The sequence below is a fragment of the Rana temporaria genome, chromosome 4 (assembly GCF_905171775.1).
Source record: "Rana temporaria chromosome 4, aRanTem1.1, whole genome shotgun sequence".
In the NCBI taxonomy this organism is placed as follows: Eukaryota; Metazoa; Chordata; class Amphibia; order Anura; family Ranidae; genus Rana; species Rana temporaria.
Genome location: NC_053492.1, coordinates 243,089,593 through 243,117,454, shown reverse-complemented (window position 1 = coordinate 243,117,454; position 27,862 = coordinate 243,089,593). Strand labels below are relative to the sequence as shown.

Sequence of the window (27,862 nt, the reverse complement as noted above, 5' to 3'; positions counted from 1 at the left end):
TTTTGGTAGAATAAGTATTAAAGCGGAGTTCCACCAAAAAGGGGGATCCCCGCTTGTTCGCCACTGCCACATTTGGCACATTTTGGGGGGAGCGGTAGGGTTGCCACCTCATCCCTATAAACCTTAAGACATATTAATTACACAGGTTCTGAGGCTAATTTAATGCAGATAAGGCACTAAGTGAGTTTAATTGCCATCTTAATCAGCCACAGAACCTGTGTAATTATTATGGGCCAGATTCACATAGAATCCGCGGCGGCGCAGTGTAAGCCATTTACACTATGCCGCCACAACTTACTGGAGCAAGTGCCGTATTCTCCAAGCACTTGCTCCGTAATTTGCGGCGGCGTAGTGTAAATGGGCCGGCGTATGGCCGCGTAATTCAAAGGGGGCGGCTTGTATTTAAATTAAGCGCGCCCCTGCGCCGATCGAACTGCGCGTGCGCCGGCCGTAAAAATAGCCCAGTGCGCATGCTCCAGCTCACGACGGAAAACGTCAATGAAGCCGATGTGAGCGTCATTGATGTAAAGTCCTATTCGCGAACGACTTAGTAAAACGACGTAAACGACGGAAAAAGACGACGCTGACCCGACGCCATACTTAACATGGCATACGGCGGACTGACGTAAGGTTACCCCTCATATAGCAGGGGTAACCTTACGCTTCCGGAAACGACGTAAACTACGGCGAAGCGGCGCAAAAAACATTCGGGAATCGGCGTATTCGGCTCATTTGCATATGCGACGCTGAAATCGACGTAAAAGCCACCTAGCGGCCAGCGTAGTATTGCATTTAGCATCCGACGGTGTAAGTGACTTACACCAGTCGGATCCTAGCCTAATTCTGGCGTATCTTGTTTTGAGAATACAAAACAATGATACGCCAGCCGGATTTTCGAATTACGCCGGTGTATCTGTAGATACACCGGCGTAATTCTTTTGAGAATCTGGCCCAATGTGTTCTGGTTTAAAGGGATGAGGTGGCAACACTAAGAAGCGGGTACCTGGTTTTGACAGGTACCTGCTCCCACTTCCAGGTAAGATGGCCGCATGGCAATCTACGACATGTCTGGCCCCGCCTCCTCCCCTCGCTGCCTTCTGGGTCCTGTGTGTGCTCCAGAAGACGGCGTGACCATTCAGAAAGCACAGCGAGACTCACGCATGTGTAGTAGGAACCCGGCTGTGAAGTCTGAAGGCTTCACTGCCGATTTCCCTTACTTGCGATGCCGATGCCTGCACCTGAAGCCAATGAACGAATCACCTTGGGGTGCTGACATCGTGGGATCCGCGGACATGTAAGTGTTCTGATATTAGACTTTTCTTTTTTTTTTCAGACAGAGCTCCGCTTTATTGTGGAATATGTGTTCCTTGCTAGAGAACATTCATTTTTACCAAGTTCTTATGAGTTAAGTTCCACTTTAAACTTTATGAACATTAGGCAGTTGCCCAGGCTCTGTCAGCTTCCAAGCCACATCTGAATATGAAATGTAGAAGGAGATCCAAAGCACTGGTATTAGTAGCAGCCTGCAGTTCCGATGGTCGCCAATAGATGTCGCTTTAGCTATAACTGCATCACCACCAGATGCCGGAAGTTTCCCCTTGCCGGAAGCCTCTTCCCCCGGGGAAGTGGGTGCCGCGGTGCATGCTGGGGTCTGTGCTCCACTTTGAATGGGGGAGTGAGTATAGCGGGCGCCTAGTGGGATACTGGGGGGTACATGTATAGAGGGTTGACGTCACGTTTTGATATCGCAGTCTTGTGAGTGGCTGTAGGAGAGCCACGTGATAGTCGAGTCAACAGGAACAACAACAATAATAAGTGTGTCGTGCTGAATCGAAGTGTGTTAGTACGGACATCATCCTCAGTACTAGGTTCCCCGTGTAAGCACAGCATGGCTCACAACAAGATCCCACCCCGGTGGCTGAACTGCCCTCGCAGGGGACAGCCAGTGGCAGGTAATTGTGTGCTGACCATGTTCGTGTAAGTCACAAAGCTGGGACAATGAGAGTGAGGCTTCTTATGTCACAGCCTATTGCAATCAGATCCTTATCCTGGCCTGTCAGCTTTGTGATTTATCAATGCCCACTATTCTGTATATTATTATTAATCCTGATTAGGGATGAGCTCTGATATCTTCACATCCTAATCCAAACCCACCTGAGCCATCCTACCAGCAAGCTTTCGCTGTACTGGGCCAATCATAAACCACTGAGGCATCCCCTGCCTCCCAGCTGCACATATAAATGGGACGTGGATGGCGTAGGATGCCTTGGTCATCTATGAGTGGCCCCGATGCAGTCGGGTTTAGATTTGGTTTATGATCTGACCATAGCTCATCCCTAGTCCTGTTGGCTTCCTTGGTGTTGTTGATTAAGGATGAGCTTGGGTTTGGTCCAAACCGAACCTGAAAGGAAGCTGTCACTCCCACCCAATCAACTGCAGCAGGGGCATTCCCTGTCCTGCCGCCGGACATATGCAGGGGGCATCTCATGTGCAGCAGCGGGACAGGGAGTTCCCTGGCTTCAGTTAATTTGGTGGGAATAACCGCATCCTCCTGGCTTTGGTGTAAACCAGGGGTCTTCAAACTATGGCCCTCCAGTTTTTCAGGAACTACAAATCCCATCATGCCTAGTCATGTCTGTGAATGTCAGTGTGTTACAATGCCTCATGGGATGTGTAGTTCTACAACTGGAGGGCCGTAGTTTGAGGATCCCTGGATTGTAAACCAAGCTCATCCTTAGTGCTGATCTGCTATAAGAGGATCTTTTCAGTACTGGAAGCCGACACTACATGGCTAATCAAAGGCTGCAAGTAATTTCCTGATCTGTGCAGCTGCAGACTGGGATTAGCTGTGTGCAGTGTTGGCTTCCTGGCGGGATCGGACATGGGGGGATTCAAACACACCCAAGCCCATCTCTAATATAATGCCACCATGGAAGCCTTCTTGCTGGGCATGCTGATTATAGGGAACCTGTTAAGGTCTGGCATCGCTTGAATACTTTAAAAAAAATGTTAGTTGCCTGGCTGTCATGTTGATCCTTGCCCTCAATACTTTCCAAGGTACTGACCCAGAACAGCTATATGGATTGGAAGTTCTTACTCCTCTTGTTGCATGGGAAAAGGGAATAGCGGCTCCAGGTGGCAACCCAAATGAATATCCTCTGTTGCAGACAACTCAGGTGCAGGCAATGCACTTAGAAAAGCAGGAACAAAGATTGTCTCTGGACAGCCGCACTCTGAACAAATTGTAGCCTTTTAAAGGACAGCACTACAAGTCACAGCAAAATAAAATAAAACCTGACCGCTGACGCGTTTTGCACTGAAACTAGTGCTTAGTCGTAGCTGACTAAGCACTAGTTTCAGTCCAAAACGCATCAGCAGTCAGGTTTTATTTTATTTTGCTGTGACTTGTAGTGCTGTCCTTCTTTAAATAAAAGGCTACAATTTGTTCAGAGTGTGGCTGTCTAGAGACAATCTTTGTTCCTGCTTTTCTCTTGTTGCATGTCATTGATTCAAGGGGGTGATTTTCTAAAACTGGAGAGTGCAAAATTTGGTGCAGCTCTGCATAGAAGCCAATCCGCTTCTATTTTTTTTTTTTGTCATAGCTTAAAGAGGTTGTTACCCTAAAAAAACAGAACCTGTTCCCTTAAAGTATGTTATACAGTGCTTGTGGTGTGTCATTTGCCCCCTTCTATCAACTAAAATACTTGGCTGATCCTGCTTGGCTATGCCCACCACCCTGTAAACTGACCATGGTGTATCAAGGCTGCTGAGCCCTGACACCGTGGTCAGTTTACGTGCCTCTGTCATCCGCAGCCCTGCTCTGTTTTTCTCTCTCAATCATAACAAAAAAAAATTCCCAATCCCTCTGTAACAATATATGCCACTGTGCCTGTGTTTTATAAAAATTAGCTGATCTGTACCTATATCAGAGTGTCTCCTGGTGCTCACGGGTGACTCCTTGGCGCTCGGCCCTGCCCACTGGAGCTGTCAGCCGGGCTGCGGAGAGAGACAAGGAGTCACGTGAGCCACTCTGATATAGATGCATATCGGCATCTTTTTTTTTTTATAAAACACAGGGATACATATTGTTATGTTACAGAGAGGATGAGAGTTTTTTTTTTTTTTTTGTACTAGTGGCTTAACAACCACTTTATTTGAACAAGCTGAAGGTAGAAGCTGATTGGCTACCATGCACAGCTGCTCCAGATTTTGCACTCTACAGTTTTTGTAAATCGACCCCTTTGTGTCCACAGCGTTTTTGGCTGCATGCAGACTGGTTGCAGATAATTGTCAAGTTTGTAAGTGGCCATAGCACAGGTAACTGCATCTGAACACAGTTGTCTATTCACCTGTCTGAAAACCTTGAAGTCACCTCCAGGTGATCCTTAATGTGGGAGTGAACAGTGGCTTCCTGATCACTTGATTGTTATTGGCTGTAACAGCAGTTATATGATCTAGAACACATCCTGCTGGCTTCCGATCGCAAACAGACCAGGAGCTGGTGGCTGGGTGTTAAAGAGGTTGTAACCCTTAAAAACAAAACAAAACAAAAAAAAATCCTGTTTCTTTAAAAACATGTTAAACCGCATAGGGCTTGTGTGGTGTAATTTGTCAATTTCTATGTGGTAAAATACCTTGTTGATCCTGCCTGTTCCTGTCTCTCCCTATGTGTACTGACCGCAGTAATCATGGCTGCTGATCCATGACACATCTCCCTCCCTGTCAGCTCCTGTGTGTGAGTCGCCCCTTCCCTCTTGCCACTATTCCATATGGCAGTAAAGTTAGGGCTCACAATTACTGCCAGTCCCTCTGTTATACCAATATATACTACACAGTGTGTGTGTTTTATTATTATTTTTTTTTTAACATGCTGCAGCTAAATACCTTATGCCAAATCGTCACGTGATCCCCCCGACTGACATGAGAGGGAAGTCTCAGGTCCACCCACTGTAGTCCTTAGATCAGGGAAGGAGAGCGGCAGGTGGTCACATGACCTTACATCAGTGATGTAAAGAAAGGTATTTGGCAGCAGAATTGGAAAAAAAAAACATGCTGTGTATTATAGCTTGCTCTAACAGAGAGGCTGGCAGTAATTGTGAGCACTGACTTTACAACCACTTACCCTGCCACTGGAATTACATTGGCAGGGGGGTGATTCAAGTCCAGGATTGCCAGGCAGCTGGCATTTTAAGGAGGAAGTCAGCAAATTGTATTTGTATCTCAGTGGTGCACTGGAATTTTTTGACGTAGTTTCACTGCTGGGACATTTGCCAGGCATGTGCTGTGGAAAACGAAACTCTGCAAGGTTTTTGTTTCTGTTGTTGTGCAATGTAGTGAAGAGACCTTCAAGACTGTTAAAGTAGATGGAAACTTGCTAACTAAAATCTATTCATAGAAGCTGTAGCATGTTTATATCATTTTAAATCTGCATATTTTGTTAAAATACCACCTGTTGATCATTTTCACGAAGATCTGTATTCATGCACTTCTGTTATCGGATGAAAGCGCTCTGCCCCTGTCTTCCAAATTGTATTCCTATGTTGTCACCCTGTCACATGGACTTCTGATGGAGATTACAAGGGCTGTTTAAACAAATGTTACACAGGCATGGTCACCATCAGGCAATCGATGCTAATGTATGCCCATTAACCAGCTACTTCAAAAAAAATCAATAGACCAACGCTGAGACTACAAGGTGTTTTCTTTGGGCCTTGTGGGCACAACATGTTGCTGTGTTATGTGGCTGCATCTGCTTGCTGTGTGTGTATTCTATAAATTGCAGCTCCTGTGTCAGCTACAGCCCATCTGTTGACTTGTGTCCTTTTACTGTCACCCACTATGGACTGGGTGCCTGGAAAACATGTTTTTGAATCCAGTACTACCCTTTTGTATATGATACTAACTAATGAATGTACTGCTCACTGCCTTTGTTTATAAAGGAAATAAAAAAGTTTGCGTGTGAGTTGTCACATGGTACACGTTATTCAATGTCAGAATTTTTTGCGAACTAGAATTTCTTACACTTGTCTATATACAGTATCCTAGCTGTGTAAAGCTTCCATCTATTGCTTTCATCAGGTCATGTATGGCCAAAATTCCAAAGGTGCCAAAGTAATGGTTTTCTGATGTACAACAAAACCTGCCCTGTTTGCATGACATGTTGGGGTTGATTTACTAAGCCGGCCATACATGGATGGTAATTTGACCAGTTCAGCAGGGACCAGATGAATTTCAATCCATGTATGGGCAGGCTGCTTGTACAGAAGTCGACCTACCATTATGCTATACTAATGTGACTACTTTTGTTTTTATATTGTTCCAGGAAAATTTTTACCTTTGAAAACCATGTTGGGTCCCAGGTATGATGATCAGGTGCCTGAGGAGAATCGATTTCACCCGAGTATGCTGTCCAACTACTTGAAAAGCCTGAAGGTTTGAAAGCGTTCTTTATTAATCCAGTAATCTGTTTTCATTGTGAAATTGCAAAATCCTTAAAGCCAAGTCAGACGGGGAATTGTGAACTGTTGAAAGTCATCTTTCATTGTCATTAGTGGAAGTCACTCCATTGTGAGATGTGACTGACTCCATAGGGTATTATAAATAAATATTAATGACTCTCCCTCTGTAAAAGTGTCACCAGTGACAGAAGAGTCTGTCTGACATTTAGTGACAGGTGGTCTGCCTAAACAATATCTCGGTGGTCTTCTTCGCTGCCTGTCTGCTGTTAAGGTCATCTATACATATGAATGACAAGTCTTGGCCACTATTTTGCTGACATTTTTCAGATGTCGTTCAGTTGAATGGCACCTAAAAACGCGGTGTGGTTCTGCCATGTGATAAATCGCACCACATCACGGCAAGTCACATTGCGTGAAGCATGTTACCCAAAAGCACCGCTTTTTTGTGTGTGCCATTTAAGCGAATGACATCTGAAACGTGTGTTGTGCGATTTCACGACTTGGGCGTTTTGAAATCAAATCTGCTCGAGATTTAAAACGCCCAGGTATGAATGCAGCCTAAGAGTAGGTGTAGTGCAATCAATTATGCTATGCTGCAACCCTCACTGCAGCAAGCAGTAAAAGGGTTAAAGAATATCTGCCATAAGAGAAAATTGGGCTGCCATTGCTGATCTCCAAAAAAGTGGAGCATCAGCTAATCTGCACTACTATATTTTGATTCAACAGATCACATGACAATCTGCCAAAAAGTAACAGAACCACAGCTCCTTTAGCCAAAGAATTGTGTGCCTTCTGCTAATGTAAATAAGTTTAAGACAAAATTGTGAACAGGGAAAATGGAAATTTATTTCAACACTTGTCCACTTTGAAGGCATTCATATATTCAAACTAATAGAGCACAGGGGGCATGTCCAAGATGGCGACGTCAGCAGTCAGATCCTCCGTGAGATCCGGTGGCTTCCTTCAGTTTATTCGATCCCGCGGTCCACAGCCTCTTGTTTACCGGCCTGCTGTCACCTGGATGTGGCGGGGGACTCCCTGGGCAAGGTCCGGTAGGGGAAAGAATCTGAAGTTCTCCCCGCTGCCGGAGGTAACTCCGGCCCTCCACGTGGAGCCGCGCGCCATGCGCTCTTCACGCATTGCCTCCCAGCCGCCTACAGACCCTCCTGACCCCAGGCCATCCTGGCTGCCGGAGGTGATGGCGGCCATAGCGACGTGTCAGTCCACTTTGACGGCCAAAATCAAGGAAATGCAGCTAGATGTGGGCCTCATCTGACAGGACATGGACAAACTCTGATCCCAGGTCACGGAAACGGAGCAGCGCATCGGGCTGCTGGAGGACGATTCCATGGAGCACTCCATGGAGGACGCCGAGAACAGAAACAGGAGGAACAACCTCCGTATCATTGGCCTCCCAGAGGGGGTTGAGGGCAGAGATCCGACTGCCTTCATTGAAGCCATGCTGCGCTCCCTCCTCCCTGATGCACGCTTCTCTCCCCTCTACACTGCTGAGAGGGCACACCGGGTTCCCCCCAAGCCGGGAGCCCCCCCGAGGACCTTCATACTTCGCATGCTGAACTTCCGGGACAGGGATGAGGTCCTCCGTGCCTCCAGGCAGCTGGGGGAGATTCGCTACCAGAACTCCAGGCTGGTGATATTCCCAGCCTATTCCGTCGAAACCCAGAGGCAACGCAAGTCCTTCGATCAGGTCAAAGGAGCGCTGAAAGCCCGCAACATCAAATACAGTGTCCTTTTTCCGGCCAGACTCCGGGTTCAGGATGGAGAGTCCCTCCGCTTCTTCAACAAGCCTAGAGAGGCCTCCGACTGGCTTGATTCCTTACCATTGCATCGCTGACCTCGGGATATGTGAGTAACTCTCATTATGATACACTCTGGTTCTCCCGGATGTGGAGCCCTGCTCTATTTTGTTGGCCTGTTGCCTTTCTCTGGATGTCTCCCTTCCAGTGTCCCCTTTCAGCAGTCCTCTCCCCTTATCCCCCCCCCCCTCACGCGGGTGTGGGTGCTGGACTATTGCTCTCCCCCCCCTTGGAAAGGTACATTGGGACTGGGGATCCTTAACTTTGGGGATTTTTTGTGGGACTGTGGGGGGGCTCTGGCCTTCTGGAGCCCTGTTTGGTGGGAGTTTCACTCAGGAGAGAGCACCTTTTATTTTTGTTAACTTTTACTACTTTTTCTTGCTGTTGCAACATACGTTTTGAGCCCCTGACCAGTTCAGGAGAACACCTTAAGATGCTTCTTTCTGCTGTTTGCTGTCTGCATCCACCACCTGCTGTACAGAGGCTGTGCACGACTGTTGGATGACATTATCCTGGCAGTGGGGCATGGTGAGATTTCTGACCCCTTGACTTGACCCTGTTCTTATTATTCTGCCCCACCTGCTTCCAATGCCCTGTGGAGGAGCCAGGAGTGGAGAGGCGTCGGGCTCAAGCGGACACCCCCTGAACTAGGACCGGTGGGCCCCGGCTCGCCACTTGCACAGTTACCCCCTTTGCAGCCAGCGTGCTGATTTGGGACTGGGGAATGGAAGCTCTTCCCAGTTTTAGGGGAACGAGCAGGGTGGGGGGGGATTTTGCCCGGTTTGGGATGTTTTGGTTATGTGTTTTTCTCTTTTTTTTTTTTTTCCTTTTTTTTTTTTTTTTCTTTTGAGTTTGTGTTCAGATGTTTTATTGAATATGCACAGTGTCACCCAATGTTTAGCGTTGTACTGCTTGACCCGCCTCTGGCCCTGGCGCCAAGTCCCCTGGGGCTCAACTCCCCTAATCCTATACACCCCGTTACTACTGACCGCCATGTCGGCGCTTAATATTATGTCCTGAAACACCAGGGGCCTCAATTCTCCGGTTAAGAGGTCACTGGTGTTCAAATTTATCAAGACACACAATCCACACCTATGGATTCTTCGAGAAACTCATCTTGTCGGTAGTAGAACCTTGGCTCTTAAAAAACCCTGGGTGGGCAGTCACTACCACTCTATCTATTCCACCTTTGCTAGAGGGATGAGTATTCTGGTTAACAAGTCACTGCCCTTCAAACTCCTGGACTTGGCGCTGGACCCAGACGGTAGATATATTGTTATTAATGCCAGAATCCTATCTCAGACCTGGTCTATTGTGGGTTTGTATCTCCCTTCCCCTGGCTTCGCTGGTATTGTTGAACAAGATAACGGCCATATTAGCAGATTTTGCCTCTGACCACATGATCCTGCTGGGTGATTTTAACATGGCCCCTGATCCGAGCATGGACAGGATGGCGGGTGTGGGTCCCTCCCCCCCCCCCCCCCGGGTTTGACCTCCTGGGCAGAGGCCTACGGCTTGTCTGGCGGTGGAGACACCCTCAGGCGCGGGCCTACACCTGCCACTCTGCCTCACATGCCTCCTTCTCCCGTATAGATTTGGTGTTTGCAGGACAATCGGTTCTGTCTAAGGTCAGGAAGGTCAAGATACTGCCTAGGGGTATCTCGGACCATGCTCCGCTATAAACAAAAATAGAGCGACAATTTTGAAATGCAATATTTTTTACTTTTTGCTATAATAAATATTCCCCAAAAATATATAAAAAATTGTTTTCCTCAGTTTAGGCCGATATGTATTCTTCTATACTTCAATAACCGTTTATCCGTTGGTTTGCGCAAAATTTATAGCGTTTACAAAATAGGGGATAGTTTTATTGCATTTTTATAAAAAAAAAAAAAATTTTTTTTCGTGACTGCGACATTATGGCGGACACTTCGGACAATTTTGACACATTTTTGGGACCATTGTCATTTCCACAGCAAAAAATGCATTTAAAATGCATTGTTTATTGTGAAAATGACAGTTGCAATTTGGGAGTTAACCCCAACAGCGCCCCCTAGTGGTTATGTGTTCCCTGAAGTGTGTTTACAACTGTAGGGGGGTGTGGCTGTAGGAGTGATGTCATCGATTGTGTCCCCCTATAAAGGGGATGACACGATCGATGCAGCCGCCAAAGTGAAGAACGGGGAAGCCATGTTTACACGCGGCTCTTCCCGTTCTTCAGCTCTGGGGACCGATCGCGGGACTCCAGCGGCGATCGGGTCCCGGAGCTTCGGGTCGCAGGAGCGCGCCCGCGACTGGGTACATGTACAGGACGTACCTGTACGTACATGTGTCCAGCCGTGCCATTCTGCCAACGTATATGTGCAGGAGGCGGTCCTTAAGTGGTTAAATGGAAAGCGGCGGCACCGCCCATTGTGGAGTCCTGGACCCTCTCTGTAAATAAAGTATTACCTCTCTACAGACTCACCTATGAGAGTAGACAGTGCCCTGCAAAATGTGATAGTCTGGTCAGGGTGGATTGATGCTAGGGGCTGATTGTGGCCAGTGGGCCTATCAGTGCGCTGCTCCTGATCACATAACAGCTGCCCCTGCTTATTCCCTCCCCCCCCCCCCTTTTCAGGTACTCTGTTCTCTCACTCTTTGCTGAATCCCTGAGGGGGGTGTAGCACCTGTATAACTAAGGATTGTTCATTATGGTTTATGATGGGGATTGATTGCCTTTTCCTTTAAATATATGTTGTGGTTAGGGATTTTATTCTGTGTTGGCTCTTAAAGCGGAAGTAAACCCATCTATTTGATAGTTTAAAATGCCGGAAATGCTAGATGTCACATTTGCTTGTGCTCTCAACCAAACTGTCAAACCATCCAATGGCTGGTTTCATAACTGATCACATGTGCATCATTGTGGCAGTTGCAGATTAAACAGAGGCCAAGATGGCAGCTTCCTTGGCTGAAAACAATAGGAGGGTTTACTTCCATTTTAAGTTCTTTGCTGCTTTTTGTACTCCACTGTGCTATCATATCCATGTGATGCTGTACCCCTTTTTTTGTCTTTCAATAAAACATCTCTGTTAAAAAAAACTAATAGAGCACAGATGCCCCCTACAGTGAGGGTAAAAAAGTATTCGATCCCCTGCTAATTTTGTATGTTTGCCCACTGACAGAAATTATCAGTCTATAACTTTAATGGTAGGTTTATTTTAACAGTGAGAGACAGAATAACAAAAATATCCAGAAAAACGCATTTCAAAATAGTTATAAATTGATTTGCATTTTAATGAGTGAAATAAGTATTTGATCCCCTATCAAGCAGCAAGATTTCTGTCTCCCAGGTGCCTTCTATACAGATAACAAGCTAAGATTAGGAGCACTCTCTTAAAGGGAGTGCTCCTAATCTCAGCTTGTTACCTGTATAAAAGACACCTGTCCACAGAAGCAATCAATCAGATTCCAATCTCTCCACCATGGCCAAGACCAAAAAGCTGTCCAAGGATGTCAGGGAGAAGATTGTATACCTGCACAAGGCTGCAATGGGCTACAAGACCATCGCCAAGCAGCTTGGTGAGAAGGTGACAACAGTTGGTGCAATTATTCGCATATGGAAGAAACACAAAATGACTGTCAATCTCCCTCAGTTTGCGGCTCCTTGCAAGAGCTCACCTTGTAGCGTTTCAATGATCATGAAAATGGTGAGGAATCGGCCCAGAACTACACGGGAGAATCTTGTCCAATGATCTCAAGGCAGCTGGGACCATAGTCACCAAGAAAACTACTGGCCCATCTGAAGTTTTTAAAGGCTTTAGTGGATGTGGCGCTGCTCTGTGTTTGTGCGTTATAAAGTGCTAGTGCTCATGTGCAATAGATTCTATTTGATATGCTGTGTTACCTTAATACAAAGAAATGTATATTGAGTGCTATAAAGTGTATAAAACAATTCAAATGAAAGTAGCAAATGCAAAAAAAAAAAAAAGCCATGTTTATCAAAAACTTTGCTCCGCTGTTGAAATGGGTAAAAAGAAACGTTATTTATTTTTGTATCTTTCTGTTCCTTCACCTACAGATCAAAGGGATGATCTCCCCTCTACAGATTAAATCAGTTTAAAGTTTTATTTTTTTTAACTACTTAAAGACAAGCCGCCACAGTTTTATGACGCTACTTTGACGTTAAATACTGTTAGCTAGCTGCCTGGTATTTTTAAAAATGGACTGTCCTATTTACGATAAGTCATCTCAGTGGTGGTTTTGCTGCAAGATAACTTTTAACAGGGGCGGGAGAGGGCCTCCGTGCTTCGGTCGTCTCCACTGCTTACCGGAGCCGCCGGTAGTGGCGGAGACGATCGTGTCCACTCCCCTCACCGTCTGGATGCCGAGTGAGGGGAAAAATGGCCCCCACTCGGCTCCATAGCATTGGAGGGTGGAAGCGACATCAAACATCACTTCCGCCCAATGCTCTTAAAGGGGAATTTTTTTTTTTTTTTATTGCATTGTAATGTCTTTTTGACCCCAGATCTCACATTTAAGAGGTCCTGGCGTGCTTTTTTTCCTATTACAAGGGATGTTAACATTACTTGTAATAGGAATAAAAGTGATCCAAATTTGTAATAAAAAAAATGTTAAGCGCCCTGTTTCACCAAACTCGTGCGCAGAAGTGAACGCATACTTAAGTCGTGCCGGCACATGAAAACTGTGTTCAAAGCACACATGTGAGGTATGGCCGCGATCGTTGGAGCGAGAGCAATAATTCTAGCCCTAGACCCACTCTAACTCTTAACATGTAACCTGTAGAAATTTTTAAACGATGCCTATGGAGGTTTGTAAAGGTCAAATTTTGTTGCCATTTCACGAGTGGACGCAATTTGGAAGCATGACATTGTTGGGTATCAATTTATTTAGTGTAACAACATCTTTCACAATATTAAAAAATAAAATAAAAAAAATTGGGCTACCTTTACGGTTTTATTTTTTAAAGTTAAAAAAGTGTGTTTCCCCCCCCCCCCCCAAAAAAAATAGATTTTTAAGACCGCTGTGCAAATATGGTGTGACAAAGTAACAACCACCATTTTATTCTAGGGTGTCTGGAAAAAAATATATAATGTTAGGGGGTTCTAAGTAATTTTCTAGCAAAAAAATAAGCCCCCCCCCAGCACCCTCTAATACTTGAACCCCATCTCTATCCAGCGATGTTTGCACCCTTCATACATAGTGTATAGATGTAGAGACATCATATCAGTGCTTCTCTGTGCATCTGCTGGAGCAGATTTGGAGAGGATGAGAAACTGACATGTCACATTACTTGCCAGAAGACATCAGAGAAAGGTGTAACTGTATATTAAAGTGGAACTATACTGCCTCCACTCCAGCAATACGGTCCTTACTGATCGCTGACATGTTCAGCCATTGTTCCTAAGAGTTCTGATCTTCAGCCGCTTTGACTGGCCAGGCCAGGATGATGTCACTCTCGCTCATGCATGGGAGTTGGTTGGACTTTGAAGACCACAAAACTGCTTGAATATTTAACGTGACATTGAAATGTGAGATTTGGTTTGTCTCCATACAGATATAAAGAATTTTAATTTATGTTTTCAGGTAAAAATGAGTCTGTTAATTGATTTGACAAACACTACAAGATTTTACGACCGCGCAGAGATAGAAAAAGAAGATATAACGTATATAAAACTTCAGTGCAAGGGGTAAGTACACATTAAAAATCTGCACTTGGGAATTTGTGTTTTTTATGTGTTTTTGACAGAGCCATTTCACTGAAGTTTGTATGGCAACAAGAATACTTTGTAAAGCACTAGTTTGGTATATACCCCTTGAAATGTTCCACATTTTGTCATGTTACAACCAAAAAATGTAAATGTGTTTTATTGGGATTTTATGTGATAGACCAACACAAAGTGGCACATAATTGTGTAGTGGAAGGAAAATGTTACATGGTTTTAAAATATTTACAAATATCTGAAAAGTGTATCGTGCATTTGTATTCAGCCCCATTTACTCTCATACCCCTAACTAAAATAGTGGAACCAATTGCCTTCCGAAGTCACCTAATTAGTTCATCTCAGTATAAATACAGCTGTTCTGTGAAGTCCTCAGGGGTTTATTAGCGAACCTCAGTAGACAAACCGCATCATGAAGGCCAAGAAACGCATCAGACAGGTCAGGAATAAAGTTGTGGGGGAGCTTAAAGCAGGGTTAGGTTATAAAAAAATAAATAAAATAAAAATATCTCAAGCTTTGAACATCTCACAGAGCAATGTTCAATCCATCATCTGAAAATGGAAAGAGTATGGCACAACTACAAACCTACTAAAGCCTCATACACACAATCAAATTTTCCGCAGACAAAGCATAGGACTTTTGTCCATAGGCCGTTGGTCAGGAATTTGTCTTGCATAGAAACGGCACACAATTGTCGGCCAACAAACACAAAACTACATGTTTTTTCAGCTCTTTAGCGCCACCCTTTGTGTACCTTCTGCTAATGTTGTTTTTGGTGAGCATTGATTCCGAGCATGCGTGTTTGTACTTTGGAATTTTGTCCAAAGACAGACAATTGTCCATGGAATTTTTTTTAAAGCGTACCATCCAACATTTTGTCCGCGGAAAACCTGTCAATTGTTTGATGGAGCATACAAACAGTCGGCAGTCCGCATGTCACAGCCTGTCATCACACAATTCCTGTCAGAAAATCCAATCGTGTGTACGAGGCTTTAGACATGGCTGTCCACCTAAACTGACCGGCCCAGCAAGAAGAGCATTACTCAGAGAGGCAGCCAAAAGGCCCATGGTAACTCTGGAGGAGCTGCAGAGATCTACAGCTCAGGTGGGAGAATCTGTCCACAGGACAACTATTAGTCCTGCACTCAACAAATCTGACCTTTATGGAAGAGGGGCAAGAAGAAAACCATTGAATGAAAGCCATAAGGAATCCTGTTTTTGCAGTTTGCTGCGTTTCCCAAATTGCTTCTCACAAACGTGGAAGAAGGTGCTCTGGTCAGATGAGACCAACATTTTACTTTTTGGCCTAAAAGCAAAACTCTATGTGTGGCAGAAAACTAACACTGCACCAGGGCTCGAGTCCTGCGGGAACGCATGGGAACGACGTTCCTATACCTTTTCCACAGCAGGAACGTCGTTCCCATAGTAATCGAGGCGCGTCCGTCCTCCCCTCCCTCGGTCCGCCTATTCCTCCTCCAGCGGCCGCCGTAACAAAGTCCCGTCTCTAGTGATGGGATGCAGTTCACCCTAGCACCTGCAGAGGTGGGGTGCCAAAGTGCCATAATGCTCTTTCCCATCCTCCCTCTCCTTGTTTGTTTCACTGTCAAACACACAAGTCGGGCTGCAGCTGCTTGTCTTTCTAGCTCATCCCCCACTCGACCGTCTGTCCAATCCAACATTCCTCCTCCCCTTTGTTTCCGCCCACACTCCAGCCTGCATGGAGCCTCCAGCATGGACTCATATGGACTTATTGTGCAGTCTGGGGGATGGGGGGGGTGATTGTGTATACTGGGGGAAGGGGGGGTAATTGTGCAGACTGGGGATTGGGGGGGGGTAATTGTGCAGACTGGGGGATGGGGGGGGGGGTAATTGTGCATACTGGGGGAAGTGGGGTAATTGTGCAGACTGGGGGGGGTACTTGTGCAGACTGGGGGATTGGGGGGGTACTTGTGCAGACTGGGGGATTGGGGGGGGGGGGGGTAATTGTGCAGACTGGGGGATGGGGGGGGGTGATTGTGCATACTGGGGGAATGGGGGGTAATTGTGCAGACTGGGGATTGGGGGGGGTAATTGTGCAGACTGGGGGATGGGGGGGGGGGGTAATTGTGCATACTGGGGGAAGGGGGGTAATTGTGCAGACTGGGGATGGGGGGGGGGTAATTGTGCAGACTGAGGGAGGGTTTATTTGTTAAAAAAAGTAGTACATAAAACACACACATACAATTTTTTTTTTTGGAGGCGGGTGGGGAATCTTGGGTGAGTTCCCACACTTTTTTTCCCCAGGACTTGACCCCTGCACTGCACGTCACACCCTAAACCCACAATCCCCACTGTGCAACATGGTGGTGGCAGCATCATGTTGTGGGGATGCTTTTCTTCAGCAGAGACAGGGAAGCTGGTTAGAGATAATGGGAAGATGGATGGAGCCAAATACAGGGCATCCTAGAAGAAAACCTGGGTCAAAGGTTCACCTTTCAGCAAGACAATGACCCAAAACCTATAGCCAGAGCTACATGGAATGGTTTAGCTCAAAGCATATTAATGTGTTCGAATGGCCCAGTCAAAGTACAGACCTAAATCCAATTGATAATCTGTGGCAAGACTTAAAATTGCTGTTAACAGACACTCTCCGTCCAATCTGATAAAGCTTGAGCTATTTTGTAAGGAAGAATGGGCAAAAATGTCACTCTAGATGTGTAAAGCTGGTAGAGACATCCCCAAAAAGACTTACAGCAAATGTGGGGCTGAATACAAATGCACGCCACACTTTTTCACATATTTATTTGTAAAAAATGATGAAAACCATTTATCATTTTCTTTGTAACTTTGTTGGTCTATCACATAACATCCCAATAAAATGCATTTACGTTTTTGGTTGTAACATGACAAAATGTGGAAAATTCCAAGGGATATGAAAACCTTTTCACGTCACTGTAGGTGGACATTGGCTATTTTGTTTTGACAATTTTCATTGTGGGCAGGTGGCACAACATAGGGAATTATGCTACCAAAATTAATGTGTGCTCTAAATTGTCCCCAGCATTATTGCGCTTGTTTTTTTCTTGCTGGAGTCTGCCATTTCGTTGAAACCCAGAACATGCCATGTAAGTCTTTTTCTGCCATTTGTTGCTTACAAGTTTAAAATCAATTTTTTGCTAGAAAATTACTTGGAACCCCCAAACCCCCAAACTGTCTCTGCTAAAACATATTTTTTAGCAGAGACCCTAGAGAATAAAATGGCAATTGTTGTAATATTTTATGTCACACTGTATTTGCACAGCGGCCTTTCAAATGCATTTTCTTTTTTGGTAGAAATACACTTTCGTGAATTATAAAAAAAAAAAAAAAAACCCGTAAAATAAGCCCCCCCCCCCCTTTTTTTTTTTTGTATAATGTGAAAGATGATGTTGCGCTGAGTAAATGGATGCCTAACCTGTCACGCTTTTAAAATTGTGCACAATCGTGCAATGGCAACAAATTTCGGGATTTAAAAATCTCCATAGGCGGCGCTTTAAAAATGTAACACTGTTTTAATTTGTGGGCGCGACTTGCATAGGTGTTCGCTTCTGCGTGTGAGTACGGAGGAATGGGGCACTTTAAATCCTCTTCTATTTTCTTTTTTTCGTTTTACATTGTCCTTTTTTAATATTTTTTTTTCTGATCACTTTTATTGCTGTCACAAGTAATGTAAACATCCCTTGTGACAGTAATAGGCAGTGACAGGTACTCTTTATGGATGGATCTGGGGGTCTATAAGACCCCAAATCCCTCCTTGGCATTTAAAACCATTCAAAACGCCAAGTTTGGCTGTTTTGTATGCTGTCACTTTTTAAAATTTGGTGCCTTTAAATCTTCTGTAAACCGGAAGTGATGTCATGATATCGCTTCCGGGTTTATAGATTCGAGACCCGATCGAAGCAGATTGTGGCTTCATTCAGGTCTCTGGCCAGCTGGAGGATGTGCGGGCTGATCGCTCGGGCCTTCTAGTGGGATAGGAGAGCCCGGGCGAGCCACGGAAGATGACAGGGGGAGGAGGAATGTGCCCTCCTGCTTGTGATAACAGCCGAGCGGCTGTCTTGATAAGAAAGTCGAGCGCTGACTCTAAAAAACGGGCATCACCCCAGTACAACCCCTTCAATCCGAGGCCGCATATTTGCATACGGTTAGCGTGAAGGGATTAAAATGTGTGCATTTCCAGCCTTGATTGTATGTCTTGGCTCAGCTAGAAAGGAAGGCTGAAGAAGCTTTACAGTGCTCAGGATCATAGTGCTGCAGCTGCCAGATAGAATGGGAAGAATATTTATAAGATAAGATGCTATTCTTGTTAGTTAGCCTTTTTTTCTCCCTGGCAGCAGAGTTTGTCCTGTCACCTCTCGTGCTTTTTTTCCTTTTTCCCTCCCTTATCTGTATTCCCCTGGCACAGGCCACAGGACAACTGAAGCTGTGCAGAGCATAGAGAGACAGTTTGTAATGGATTTACTTTTTAATAGCTTGTGGCTGTAATGAGGGTATATCTGTATGTACATTTTAAGTCTTTAATTACATTTTCTGCCTACTTTATTGTAACTAGAGAGGGGACTTAAACAAGCCTGTTAAATAAGGGTTTTGCATGTTATGGAAGAACAATCTGCCTCATGTTATCAGGATTAAACTCTAGACAATTTTTTTTTCCCCTTTCTGTTTTTGGATAGCGGGAAATAATTACAACCCTAGCCAGAATTATTGTTTAAGCACTTCCATACCGGGCCTATTCTGGCAATAAGAGCTGGGCGATTTTTGGCCCCAGAAAAATCTGCGTTTGACAAAAAAAAAAAATTGATTCATGATTCGAAATTTTTTTTTTTTTTTTTTTTTTTTTTTTTGATGGACACCGCACCGGTACTAAGGAGCTGCGGACAGGATTTTTTAGGCGAGGCCATGATTCTGGGAAAAGGCAGTGGACTAGGCCGAAGCCGCGACCTCGCCTAAAAAATCCTGTCCGCAGCTCGCCACGATCCTGGGAAAAGGGCTTGAGGCTGCGGCTTTGGCCTAGTATGCGGCGTCTGGCCTCGCGGCCTTTTCCCAGGATCGTGGTGAGCTGCGGGCAGGATTTTTTAGGCGAGGCCGCGGTCTATTACGCACTCCGCGGAAAAAATCGATTTGGTCAAAATCTGAATCGATTTGACCTCCCAACTTGATTCAAATCGATTTTTTTCCCTAGCCCTGCTGGCAATCCTCACGTGTAAAAATCATGATTTTTTTTTTGCTAGAAAATTACTCCGAAACCCCAAACATTTATATATGTTTTTCAGCCCAGACTCTAGGGAATAAAACGGCGATCGTTGCAACTTTTTACATCACAGGGTAATTGCGCAGGAATTTTTCAAATAGTTTCATGAATTAAAAAAATATATATAACGTGAAAGATGATGATACACAGAGTAAATGGATACCTAGCACGTCACGCTTTAAAATTACACACACTCGTGGAATGGCGCCAAACTTTGGTACTCAAAAATCTCCATAGGCGACACTTAAATTTTGTTTTAAGGATTACCAGTTTAGAGTTAGGAAGTCTTGGGTTATAATTGTTGCTCTTGCTGTAACATATGTGTGATTTTTTTTTTTCCCAACCTTGTTTACATATGTGTACTTAGGTATGCGTTTGCTTCTGTGCACAAGCATGCAGGGACGGGGGTGCTTTTACATTTTTTATTTTTTTTTGATCGCTTTTATTCCTATTACAAGGAATGTAAACATCCCTTGTAATAGAAATAGTCTATGACGGGTCCTCTTTATGGAGAGATCTGGGGTCTATAAGACCCCAGATCTCTCCTCCAGGCTGGAAAGACTGAGATAAAAAAAAAAACACTGGAGTCCCCGGCATAGTTTACATCCGCCAGCCAGGACGTGATGTCATAATGTGATGCCTGGGCCTCCGAGGGTCATAGAGATGGGGACCAGAAATCTCTATGATCCTCTTCCGGCGGGGACCGATTTGTTCTCTGGCTCACTGATCATACGGACGAGCCCGGAGAAGCACCAGAGCATTCACTATATCGCCCACAGTACACAGAACATGGAAATGCAATTATTTTAGTAAATTTATAAACCGCTAAATACCTTTTCTCATCGGCAGTATATAGCAGTCTTGTGACTTCTATTAGTGTCCGGCCGAGCACTGGTTAAAGCTTGTTGGAGGCTCCAGGATCCCTGACCCTCTGGACAGTGCTGGTGTCAATCACGTGTACCCTACCCCCCCAAAAAAAAGAAAACTCTATCAATACACACCAAAGTGAGCATGTGCATTATGTCCCTGGCACTGCACTATGAGGAGATAGTTTGGGGACTGGGAAAGAAAGAGAGGATCAGAGAAGACAGGATCAGACAGCCTTTTTACTAGGGTTGTCCCGATACCACTTTTTTGAGACCGAGTACAAGTACTGATACTTTTTTTTCAAGTACTCGCCGATACCGATTACCAATACTTTTTTTTTTTTTTTTAATTATGTGACGGTATTTTTTTTTTTTTTTTTTACAGTCTTTTTTTTGGGGTTTTTGTTTGTTTTTTTAGGGGGGTGGTGGTTTGTCACTGTTTTTTTTTTTATTTTTTTTTTAATATTTACATTTTATTTTTTAAAAAATATATATATTTTTTTTTAATCAGCCCTGTTGGGGGTCTTTGGTGAGATATCAGGGGTCTTAACAGACCTCTGACATCTCCCCTTTAAGACAGAGAAAGGGACTAAGGACACAGATTCCCCAGTACCTTTCTCAGCTGCACTGGAAATGAATAGACAGACAGAGGCTCCTATCCATTCATAAACTGAAGCATTGTAAACACAGTTTACGATGCTCAGTTATATGAATGAACAGAGTCAGTGATCACTGACTCTGTTCATTCAGAAAAGGTAGGAGCCGGGTTTAGCGGCTCCTACCACCGCTCTCTATCCTGACAGAGGGGGCGGAGGAGGACATGAAGGGGAACACAGAGCACGGAGGGGGAAGCATCAGCACGGAGGGGGGACACGGAACATGGAGGGGGAGAACAGAACGGAGGACAGCTGCGGCACGGAGGGGGAGAACAGAACGGAGGACAGCTGCGGCATGGCACAAAGGGGGTAAGCAGAATGGCAGCGGCACGGAGGGGGGGGGCACAGGAGCATAGAGGAAGAGAGCAGACGGGCAGCGGCACGGAGGGGGGACAGGGAGCATGGAGGGAGTAAGCAGAATGGCAGCGGAGGGGAGGACACAGGAGCATGGAGGAAGAGAGCAGAACGGATGGGGGAACTGGAGATGGATACAGGGAAAGTCAGGTATCGGGTAAAGTATCGGAGCATTTTCCCAGAGTACAAGTACTCGAGGAAATGCTTGGTATCGGTACCGATACTAGTATCGGTATTGGGACAACCCTACTTTTTACACAATGTGGAGGATTAGAGGGGACATTTTTCAATAGTAACACTAGTTCTAGTGAGCTGGGAGTCCCCAAGGAATTCCCTTAAAGGATCACTAAAGAAATATTTTTTTTTTTTTTTAAATAACAAACATGTTATACCTCCACTATGCAGCTTGTTTTGCACAGAGTGGCCCCGAACCTGGTCTTCTGGGGTCCCTCAGCGGCTGTCTTGGCTCCCCCCCCCCCGCAAAGACTCAACACCTTAATGCGAGTGAGCTCGCACGGTGTTGAGTGCTTGCGGGCGCGCTCCAATTATATAGCCGGCAGCCATAGCCGCTCACTGTATCACTCAGCCCCGCCCCCGGCACGCCACGTCATTGGATGTGATTGACAGCAGCGCAAGCCAATGGCTGCGCTGCTTTCAATCAACCGATGAATGAGCCGGGAAGATGGCCGAGAAGCCTGCCCGTTCAAGGTGCGGGACTTTCGAGGGGTCAGGTAAGTAATCGGTGGGAGGGGGGGGGGGGCGCTAATACGCAGATGTTTTTTCACTTTAATGCATAGAATGCATTAAGGTGAAAAAACATTTACCTTTACAACCCCTTTTAATTTGCAGGGGGTTTTCTCTCACGGATTACAGATGGCAAAAAAGTCTGACCGGGGTTATAACCCTCCCTTGTTCTATACATAACGGGGAAAAACAAGTTTTGCCTATAGTTGTACTTTAAAAAAAAAAATAAATGTTCTGTAGTGCTGGGTCTATGAGTTCCCTCTCTATGGAAACGTTTTTTTTCTTCTTCTTTTTTTTCAGTGTGCTGTTTGACCTACCTCTTTAGTAACATGGTTTACACAAGCTAGCAAGACATTTGTTTCCAGTAAGAAGATATAACAGTAATATGTGTGAGTGATATCTATTCTGGCAGCAGAATCACAATATAGTCATGTAGCAACAGGTATTTCTATGTACTGAGTTTTCCCATTTTCAGCTGTTTCTAAGCTGCTTTTTATTAGAGCTGTAGAATACAATCTTGGTTAAACTTACAGTGCCTTGCGAAAGTATTCGGCCACCTTGAACTTTGCGACCTTTTGCCACATTTCAGGCTTCAAACATAAAGATATAAAACTGTCATTTTTTTTTTTTTTTGAAGAATCAACAACAAGTGGGACACAATCATGAAGTGGAACGAAATTTATTGGATATTTCAAACTTTTTTTAACAAATAAAAAACTGAAAAATTGGGCGTGCAAAATTATTCAGCCCCCTTACTTTCAGTGCAGCAAACTCTCTCCAGAAGTTCAGTGAGGATCTCTGAATGATCCAATGTTGACCTAAATGACTAATGATGATAAATAGAATCCTCCTGTGTGTAATCCAGTCTCCGTATAAATGCACCTGCACTGTGATAGTCTCAGAGGTCCGTTTAAAGCGCAGAGAGCATCATGAAGAACAAGGAACACACCAGGCAGGTCCGAGATACTGTTGTGGAGAAGTTTAACCACTTGATTACCGAGCCTGTTTTTCAGATTCGGTGTTTACGAGACTAAAACAGTTTTTTTTGCTAGAAAATTACTTAAAACCCCCAAACATTATATATATATATATATATATTTTCTAACACCCTAGAGAATAAAATGGCAGTCATTGCAATACTTTTTGTCACACCGTACTTGCGCAGCGGTCTTACAAGCAAACTTTTTTTGGAAAAAAAATCACTTTTTTGAATTAAAAAATAAGACAACAATAAATTTTGCCCAATTTTTTTATTTATTGTGAAAGATAATGTTACGCCGAGTAAAATGATACCCAACATGTCACGCTTAAAAATTGCGCCCGCTCGTGGCATGGCGTCAAACTTTTACCCTTAAAAATCTCGATAGGCGACGTTTAAAAAATTCTACAGGTTGTACAGCTTTCCAGGGCCTCCGTGGTAAGAGCACGCTGCTTTCACAGTCTGGGGAGGGCAAGGAGCCTCGGCGTAAGCAAGGGCCCTCTTTTGCTACCCCCAAGCGTTTTTTTTTTTCGTGCGTCCAGCACGGCGGGTAAAAATCCGCAAGGCCCCCGCTGCGGGGAAGAGGCGCGCCTGGTAACGCAAGCCTGCAGATAAACCTGCTTCCGCATGAAGGTCTGCCCCCGCCCGTGTCTTGGGTGGGGGGCCGGCTTCGCAAATTCGCGGCTTGGAGGTCTCTTCTTTCCGACCGTTGGGGTTGCGAAGTAGTTGCCTTAGGGTACAAGATAGAGTTTCTCTCTTGTCCGCCAAACAGATTCTTTCCTTCCAACCTCCAGCTTCCTCCGGAACCCCGGCTGGCTCAGGCAGGGGCTGTCCAGGATCTTCTGGTCAGGGGAGTGATTGTGCCAGTTCCCTCGCAGGAACGGCTTCAGGGGTTTTACTCCAATCTGTTTGTGGTCCACAAGAAGGAAGGGGTCCGTCCAATCCTGGACCTCAAGGCCCTCAATTGTTTTTGTCATGGTACAAAAATTCAGGATGGAGTCGATTCGCTCGGTAATGGCGGCACTCCATCAGGGGGACTTCATGGCGTCCTTGGATATCATGGACGCGTACCTGCATGTTCCCATTTGTTCAAAGAACCAGAGATTTCTGCGCTTTGCGGTTGGGACCACTTTCAATTTGTGGCCCTCCCGTTCGGCCTGGCATCGGCCCCACAGGTTTTTACCAAGGTGCTCGCCCCGATACTGGCTCTGCTAAGGCAGCGAGGGATCGCTATCGTGGGATATCTGGACGACCTTCTCCTGAGGGCTTCCTCAGGCTCAGAGTTAGAGGAGGACGTGTCTATCACGCAAGTTTTCCTCCCGACGGAGAAACTGAAGACCCTGCGATCTGCTGTGCAGCAGTTGTCCGCCCAGAAGTGGTCGTCTCTTCGATTCTGCATGAGGGTTCTGGGTCTGATGGTGGCCTCTTTCGAGGCGGTCCCGTATGCCCGATTCCTCACCAGGGAGCTACAGAAGGAAATTCTGTTGCGTTGGGACAAGCTCCCGTTGTCTCTGGATTCCAGATTCAGTTGAGCCATCTGGCCAAGTCCTCCCTGGTGTGGTGGCTTCCCGGTGCTTCGGACCGGGAAGGCATTTCTTCCGTGCCGCTAGACAGTGGTCACGACGGATGCAAGGCCCTCCGGTTGGGGGGGGGCGTTTGGGGCACCTAGTCAAGCCCAGGGGCGGCTGGACTCAGGAGAAGTCCCGCCTGCCGATCATTATTCTGGAGCTCCAAGCGATCAAGCTGTGCCTTGCCAGGTGGTCCCTGGATCATCAATCATCAGGGAGGCACGAGGAGCCCAGCTGCGGCGACAGAGGTCGCGCGCATCCTTCGGTGGGCCGAAAGGTCCGTTCTGGCTCTGTCGGCCGTGTACATTCCGGGTGTTCAGAATTGGCAGGCCGACTACCTGAATTGCCAAGCACTGGACCAAGGGGAATAGTCTCTTCACCCGGAGGTGTTTCGGAGTCCTGTGCCTAAAGTGGGGCACTCCAGACGTGGACCTTCTAGCATCCCGTCTCAATCGGAAGGTGCCACGGTTCGTGGCCAGGTCAAACGACCCGTGGGCGGACGCGTCAGACGTGTTGGTGGCTCCTTGGGGTCACTATCGCCTGATCTATGCCTTCCCTCCTCTGCAGCTTCTTCCTCTCCTGCTGCGCAGAGTGGAAGCCGAGGGGATTCCAACAATCCTGATCGCCCCAGGTTGGCCGCCCTGCTCCTGGTACGCGGACCTGGTGCGCCTGGTGGCAGACGTCCCCTGGCGTCTACCCCTGAGAGTAGATCTTCTGTCGCAGTGTCCGATCTTCCACCCTGCTTTACAGTCGCTGGCTTAACGGCGTGGCTGTTGAGAGCCAGGTGTTGAAGGACCGGGGCCTATCGGGCTTGGTGGTTTCTACCATGCTGCGTGCACGAAAGTCTACTTCTAGGAGACATCTCTATGTGTGAGGAGATGAGGTGGCACCCCCGTACATACGTGGTGTCCCGGATTCTGCTGTTTCTACAGCGGGAAGTGGACCAGGCTCTCGTCTTGAGTACGGTCAAGAGCCAGATTTCTGCTCTGGCTGTTTACTTTCCGCGTCCCTTGGCAGCGCACTCCTTGATATGCAGGGGGTCCGGCATGTGGCCCCTCCTGTGCGCCCTCCACTGCCTCCATGGGACTTGAATTTGGTCCTTTCGGTGCTTCAACGAGCTCCCTTTGAGGACATTCGGAAGATCCCCTTGTTGACTCTGTCACAGAAGGTGGTTTTTCTGGTAGCAATTACCTCGATCACTGAACTGGCGGCCTTGTCCTGCAAGGCTCCCTACTTATTCATCCATAAGGATAAGGTGGTGCTGCTTCCGCAGCCTTCTTTTTTCCCAAAGGTTGTTTCGGCCTTTTACATTAATGAGGACATCGTTCTTCCATCCTTATGTCCTCAGCCGAAGAACCAGAAGGAGGCCACTTGACATTCCGGGATGTGGTTCGGGCCCTACGTGTGTACTTATCTGCTACGGCTCCGTTCCGGAAGTTGGACTTACTGTTGGTGTCGGTGACTGGTCCCAGAAAAGGTCTGGCAGTCTCGTCGGCCACCATTTCTACGTGGATCCGACAGGTTGTGCTTCAGGCCTATGCCCTGAAGGGGCGGGCGCTTCCCTTTCGGGTCATGGTGCATTCGACCAGGGCGATCGGTGCCTCTTGGGCTTTCCGCCATCAAGCCTCTGTACTACAGGTGTGTAAGGCAGCGACCTGGTCGTGGGTTCCCCCTTTTTTAAAGTTTTACAAGGTGGATGTGAGTGCATCTCTTGATGCCTCCTTCGGCCGCAAGGTGTTACAGGCGGCAGTTTAAGGTGGAGTTCCTCTGTTGAGAAACTCCGGTTTTGTTTGGGGTGTACGCATTGGTTTGCTGTGTTGTTTTCCCACCCCTCGAAATTTTTGACACTGCTTGAGGACGTCCCTAAGGTCAAAGGCTGCTGTGTCCGGCCATGAACGGAAGAGAAAATAGGATTTTTGTACTCACCGTAAAATCAATTTCTCTGAGTTCATGGACAGACACAGCACCCACCCCTTCTTTGGTTTGTAATGCTTGTTACAAACTGGAAGCTGCTGGAGCAGGGTGTGGGTTATACCCGGGGGACCACGCCCCCTGGGAGGAGCTGCACTGAGAAAAGTGTTGTTAACACTTAAAGTGCTTTGTTCCTGATGGAAGCGGATATAACCCTAAGGTCAAAGGCTGCTGTGTTCGTCCATGAACTCAGAGAAATGGATTTTACGGTGAGTACAAAAATCCTATTTTTTTCGACCGCTAGCGGGGGTTAAAACCGCACCGCTAGCGGCCAAATATCGTGGTAAATACGACGGTATAGTGGTGCTAAAAATAGCGCCGCTGTACCGGGCCTTAGAGCCTTTTCAAACTGGTGCTTTTTTTCTCTGCGGTAAAAATAGCGCTATTAAAACGCTCGTAAAACGCCCCTCTCCATTGAAATTAATCGAAAACGCTGTAAAATGGCGGTAAAATAACGGTGTTTTACCGCTATTTTAACGATCTGCTATAGGCCTTTCCAGTGTAAAAGGGCTCTTGGAGCCCTTTAACACTGGTGCCCCTCTCCATTGAAATTAATTGAAATCGCGGTAAAATATCGGTGTTTTACCGCTATTTTAACGATCCGCTATAGTCGTTTCCAGTGTGAAAGGTCTCTTGGAGCCCCTTCACACTGGTGCGTTTATGCAGTGTTTTTGCCGCAAAAATAGAGCTATTAAAACGCTCCAAAAACGCCCCTCTCCATTGAAATGAATTGAAAATTGCGGTAAAATAGCGGTGTTTTACCGCTATTTTAACGATCCGCTATAGTCATTTCCAGTGTGAAAGGGCTCTTGGAGCCCTTTCACACTGGTGCGTTTTTGCCGCGTTTTCGTGGTAAAAATAGAGCTATTAAAACGCTCATAAAATGCCCCTCTCCATTGAAATGAATGGAAAACGCTGTAAAGACGCGGTAAAATAGCGGTGTTTTACCGATATTTTAACGCTCTGCTATAGGCGTTTCCACTGGCGCGTTTTTGCCGCGTTTTCGGCGTAAAATTAGAGCTATTAAAACGCTCAAACTCCAAAAACGCCCCTCTCCATTGAAATGAATTGAAAACGCGGTAAAATAGCGGTGTTTTACCGCTAATAACGATCCGCTATAGGCGTTTCCAGTGTGTAAGGGCTCTTGGAGCCCTTTCACACGGGTGCGTTTTTGCCACGTTTTCGCAGTAAAAACAGCGCTATTTAAACGCTCATAAAATGCTCCAAAAAGCCTCTCTCCATTGAAATGAATTGAAAACACTGTAAAAATGTGGTGTTTTACCGCTATTTTAACGCTCTGCTATAGGCGTTTCCAGTGTGAAAGGGCTCTTACTGTCAGTCTGTTCAGAAATAGTATTGAATGAAAAGCACGGCATTTGCAGAAAACTGTAAAAATAAATGAAAAATATTTTTTCACATTTTTTGCTGAATTGTCCGCCTATAATATAAACTGAGC

At 45.9% G+C, this 27,862-nt stretch overlaps 1 protein-coding gene across 1 annotated transcript in view; it reads left to right on the top strand.

Moving 5' to 3' along the window:
• The first annotated feature begins 1,610 nt into the window (after nucleotides 1-1,610).
• Nucleotides 1,611-27,862, top strand: part of RNGTT (RNA guanylyltransferase and 5'-phosphatase) — a 400,898-nt gene continuing 374,646 nt past the window's right edge. Inside the window, exons 1-3 of the mRNA XM_040350086.1 lie at nucleotides 1,611-1,952; nucleotides 6,323-6,432; nucleotides 13,862-13,965. Of these exons, the coding sequence (XP_040206020.1) occupies nucleotides 1,889-1,952; nucleotides 6,323-6,432; nucleotides 13,862-13,965 (278 nt within the window). The 5' untranslated portion in view covers nucleotides 1,611-1,888. The remainder of the gene's footprint in view (nucleotides 1,953-6,322; nucleotides 6,433-13,861; nucleotides 13,966-27,862) is intronic.